This window comes from Hippocampus comes, unplaced genomic scaffold (assembly GCF_001891065.2).
Source record: "Hippocampus comes isolate QL1 unplaced genomic scaffold, H_comes_QL1_v1.1 scaffold281, whole genome shotgun sequence".
NCBI lineage: Eukaryota > Metazoa > Chordata > Actinopteri > Syngnathiformes > Syngnathidae > Hippocampus > Hippocampus comes.
This window is the reverse complement of record NW_017805704.1, coordinates 40,454-45,613: the sequence shown is the minus strand read 5'-3', so window position 1 is coordinate 45,613 and position 5,160 is coordinate 40,454. Positions and strand designations below refer to the sequence as shown.

Sequence of the window (5,160 nt, the reverse complement as noted above, 5' to 3'; positions counted from 1 at the left end):
CCCCCCCCCCCCCCCCCCCATGGAATGAGGATCGAGCGGTCCGCATCTTCTCGCAACCGTACCGTCGACCTCGTCGCTCACCCCGTTGTTTTGTGTCTGCCGATGGTCTGTTCGCATCAGGTCCCCGCGAGGTGCCGAACGGGAGTGTGAGGCCCGATCCGGAAGGGGCGAGCGGTCCCCGGAAACCCAGCGACGGAACGGCGTCGCCGGCCAAGAAAGCGAGCGCCCCGACCAAAAGGGAGGCCATCCCGCCAACGGCCGGCTCGCCGGCGTCTCCCGCCCCGCGGCCCGGCAGAGGTAAAAAAAACGCCACGGGGGTTCGCCGGCCTCTCTCTCTCCCCGCGCCGGTCGTGGACTCGGCTCAAACTTTGATCGTCTGACGTTTTTGCACTTTGCCAGAGTCAGCTCGGCTCTCTTGAGTGCGAGGTAGTGCTTCCGCTGAGAGTCGGAGTTGCTTTCAGACCCGCGGCCAAATCCGATACAGAGAGAGCATCAGTGGCCTTTTTGCACAAAGGTGCCTTGAGATAAGTGGGATAAGATATTGCGAAGGGGGTGGGGGGGGGGCACTCAAATATGGGCTCATATTTGCCAAGTGGCAACATGCCGTGGTTTTGTCAGTATGATCCGCAAATGCGGCATCCCTCCATGTTGCGATGCGCTTCTCCTCGCGAGGGGGCCCCGCGGGCGTGCCGGAGCCCATCCCAGAAAAATTGTTGTCCACATCATGGTCTCCTTGTCCTTCAGCGTCCCTTTTTTGGGCACTGTGAAGCTGGTTAATTGCGGTCTTTTGTGGTCTCCAGAGCCCCCCCTCCCTCAATTAGACCAAGTGAATGTTGAGGCTATTAAGCGCAAACAAAAGACTGCTTTTATGGTCCTTCTGTCGTCTGACAGCAGCAATTTACTTGGTGCACCACTCTCGGACCGATTTGATTGTTGTTCGTCTCCATCTTCACTCGGAAAAATAATAATGAGGAAGCCAATGTGTTTTTGATTTTTAAATTTGACGCCCATTCCAAGTGAGCGATGCACAAAAAAAAAAACAAAAAAACAAAACATCGATCGATGCCCCCCCCCCCTGCAAGAAACACCATGCGGGCGTGTTTACCCAACTTCCGACAACGACCACATTTCCATGAGCACAAGATGCACATCAATTTTCTCCAAAATGGGCGGGGTTACGTATCTTGCACATCAAATATTTGGGAACTTTCAGAGTGACAAAGACATCGTCCCCCCCCCCACCCTTGGAAAGGCTGCTCGCGGCGGTGCATCCTCTTATTTTATTTTATTTTTTTTTTAGGCGTACCGTTGAGAAAATGAAGGTGCGTAGGACTCTCGCAAATTGCTTTGCCGGCAATCAGTCGGGGGCTTGACTTTGCCTCTCGCCCAAAAAGTCCAGATGGGATCGTCTCCAGTTCACGTGCGACCTTCTTGAGGACACCCGCTTTGGAAAAAACGGCGAATGAGACGTCCGATACAAAGTCTGGAACGCAGCCGGCTCCACTTTGACATCGTGCCGCGTGATGTTACGCAAGACACGCAGTGCACCTTCCCGCCACTTGGCGGGACCACGTGGGCTTTCCCCGGCCCGCTATAAATACCAAATTGGGTCAGGGTATTTTTTTTTTTTTTTTTCAAATGTGTTTCCTTGCTTTTTCTCCCTGGCATATTGTGTTACCGCTTGACGCACCTCGTGCAACTTAGATGGCGCCGATTGTGTTTGATGCGAAACATCTGGACTGTGAGATGAGCCCCCCCAAGGCTCCTTGTCTCAACCCAGCAGTCTGGAACTCGGGTCAGTAATTTGAAATTGGACCGGCAAATGGGTGCCGTTGTTCAATCCGGCTGGATGACTGTCACGCATTAGACTTTTGGAGTCAGCCGATCCTCCATCAAGCGTCTCCAGTTGGTCCACAATGCCGCCGCTCATCTCTTGATTGGTACTCGCATCACTCCTACTCTGCCATCCCTTCACCGTTCTCCCCTCTACATTTGACACTTCTTTGATTTGTATTCTAATCCTGAAATGGCCTGCCCCCCCCCCCCCCACTCCCACTTAACCCACACCTCTCTGAGCTTCCCGGTGCCTCAGGTCTGCGGACCAGACGCTAGTAGCGGTAGCGAGAATGAAGTGGAGGCTCGGAGGGGACAACAGAGTCTTGTTTCCGTTGCCGCTCCCTCTCTCTGGAATGACCTCGCGCTGAACTGAACGTTCGGCAGCGTTCGTAGCTGGTGCCGGCCGGCCCGCTAGGGTCCAGATCACGACTGTATCTCTCAACGGTAGTAACACGGACTTTCTCTTGCGTATCGCACGCCAGATACGATGACGTCGGAGGAGAGGAGGCAAATGGCCAAGGAGCGGCGAGAGGAAAAAGCCAAATATCTGGGTAAGTGCAAACAGGGGGACAGCTTCACGCGCGGCACAGGAGCGCCCCCTCGTGGTTAGAGTGAGCGAGGCTCTACCAGACACTCCATAAATGTTTGCGCGCCTTTTTTTTTTTCTCCAATTGGGAGAGCCACTGCCAGCCATTTTTTTTTTTACCATTTGGACTCAGTTATGAAGGCCTACACAAAACGGAGTTCTCTCGCTATGTAACCGACCAAAAGAAAACTTGAACCCTCTCTCCCCCCATATGGGCGCGGGTGCCTTGTACCATTCTCTCGTAAAACAGCAGTTGAACATTGGTCAGTTTCTTGAAAATTCTTGTTTCCAAGAAAAAAAATTGGAGAACAGGACCTTTTGTGACGGGATGCGTTTCAAGCACAACTTTCGTTTTGATGCTCTTTTTTTTTTTGGGGGGCATTTGTGTGACCTCAAATATCTAAACCAGAGGTGTCAAACATACGGCCCGCAGGGCCGGAACCGGCCCCCAAGGAGGTTCGATCCGGCCCGCGGGATCATTTAAAAGTGAAAAAAAAAATGCATTAAAGACACAGAATGAATATTTTAAATAAAATGCAATTCGTGGATTATCCGCTAGGGGGCACATTGTTTTGATCACAGTAGAAGACAACATTGTTTTGATTGGGGAAGAAAACAGCAGTCTCAGTCTGTCACCGAGATAGACCCAACGCGGCAAATGATATGAAAGCGCCAATCAATGCTTCTTGAGACCAAAACAAAGGAAAGAGATGAGATTTTGGTGATTCATAGCACAGTATGGTATCATGTTAATGGTTCGGCCCACTTGACATCTACCGAGTCCGTATGTGGCCCACAATGTGAAATGAGTTTGGCACCCCTGATCTAAACAATACTTTCCTACTAAACAACACCAAAAAGTTCACTTTGACTGCAAAAATAACCGTTTATTGCAAGACAATAAACGCTGCACTGATGCACGAACTTTGCATGAATGTTGAACTTGATCCATGTTCTTGCCGCCGCACTGCTTTTGCACTCAAAGCCCGTTATTATTTATTTATTTTTTTTGTTTAACGAGAAAAACACTAAAAAAAAAAACGTCGGTATACGTTTTGGCACTAAATGAGTTAAAAATGTCAGATTTGACTTGATTTTACTTGTTACGTGGCTTGCCCGGGTCATTCGGTGGCCACACGGCGCACCGCTTTGCATGATTGACGGCCGCTTGTCTTCTCTCTCTCACCCACCTTCCCTCCCTCCCTCCCTGCAGAAGAGCTCAGCCAGCTTCAAGGTAAGTCACGTTTGTGTCCGCCCGTGCTGGTTGCCTGCGGCGGCGGCGGCTAGCCCAAAGACGCCCTCGGTCATTCTGCTCATTTGGTTCCATGTCACTCGATTCCGGTAGATTTGGGGAAGGTCGCTGGGCAGTCCACCGAAATCAACTGTCTTCGAAAATTGGCAGTCACTTAAATTCTGACATTGCCCCGCTACACAACATTTTTCCTGACTTGGATTATTAGCAGGGGGCTAAAACTGATTGGATTTGGCCCACTTCTCAGTATTCGCGTCCCCTCTCTCAACGCCTCGATCTCCGCTTCTAACGGGCAGTTGCTTTGGTTTCCTGGAGCGCCGTGAAGGTTTTCGTGTGTACATTTTTTCTCGAATCAGTGCCGTGCGTTCACGGCAGGAAGCTCCCTCGGAGCCTGCCGTTTCCATTTCAAAGCGCGCGAAGTCAACGTTTGACACGCGATAACCTCGCCGTGAGCAGTCCGAAAATCATCGGAACTCTTTTTCAAACCCAAAGTGCTTTCGATGCGAGAGTCTTTTGACATCGAACCCAATTTTTCAGCGAATCACGCCCTTCTTTCCACCGAGAGCTTTAAGTACTTTGAAAAGATTTAACGTCTCCGATTTTCTTCAAGACCTTTTCAACCAAAAACTGTTCGGATTAAGGCCTCCCTTTCATCCAGTGCTCCTTTGACCCCACCCCACCTCAGCGGCGAAGAAGAGCCAGTGGCTGGAGAAGGAGGAGAGGGCGCGGCAGCTGCGGGAGCAGCAGCTGGAGGAGCGGCGCAGGAGGCTGGAGGAACAACGCGTCCTGGCGGAGAAACGCCGCGCCGCCCTGGAGGAGCGCCAGAAGCAGAAGCTGGAGAAGAACAAGGTCGGTGAAAAGTGAAGATGCGTGCGTCTGACAAATGGACTTTTTTTCATCCGCTCGCCTCTCTGTTGTCATCTGCTCTCTCTCTCCAGGAACGCTACGAGGCGGCCATCCGTCGCTCCGCCAAGAAAACGTGGGCCGAAATCCGCCACCAGAGGTGCTCATGGGCCGGCAACCACAACGCCAACCGGAAGGAGAGTGAGTATGTGGGACTGTATTGATCGATTGGGAGGGAGGGAGGCTTTATTTGCACAAGTGGCCGCGCACGTTTTTTTGGTCAGACATCCGGGGCAGGAGTACGAAATGCGGATTTGACGATGTGACGCGGACTCGTCACCGCTAAGCTGCAGCAATATTTCTTTCATTTTTTTTTCCCCCCCCCCTCCGCAAAGAATAATGGAAATTTGTGTCCGCAAGCGCGCTTGTGCACTTTCCTGTTGGTGAGAAATTGTTTGAAGGTTCAAGAACTGCCTCGGTAGTGACGCTAGGTTGGTTAGCCCATCTATGGGTTTTTCCATCAAACGTTAGCATTAAGCTAGCGGACTGTTGAAAAGGCTTTGGTGGCAGTTTGTGGTCTCTTCGTTTGCTTGGTGAAAACTCGTCCAATCGAGGCGTCCCCCCCCCCCCCCCTCGCTCCTGG

The 5,160-nt window shown here is 51.6% G+C and overlaps 1 protein-coding gene across 4 annotated transcripts in view; it reads left to right on the top strand.

Annotated features, from left to right (window-relative positions):
* Positions 1–5,160, top strand: part of LOC109523558 (MAP7 domain-containing protein 1-like) — a 16,251-nt gene that overhangs the window by 2,395 nt on the left and 8,696 nt on the right. For 2 of the 4 annotated variants that reach the window (XM_019882772.1, XM_019882774.1), the window contains exons 2-6: positions 121–297; positions 2,319–2,387; positions 3,636–3,656; positions 4,360–4,523; positions 4,613–4,718. In XM_019882772.1, the coding sequence (XP_019738331.1) occupies positions 121–297; positions 2,319–2,387; positions 3,636–3,656; positions 4,360–4,523; positions 4,613–4,718 (537 nt within the window). The remainder of the gene's footprint in view (positions 1–120; positions 298–2,318; positions 2,388–3,635; positions 3,657–4,359; positions 4,524–4,612; positions 4,719–5,160) is intronic. The other 2 variants (XM_019882773.1, XM_019882775.1) reach the window with 1 other exon arrangement.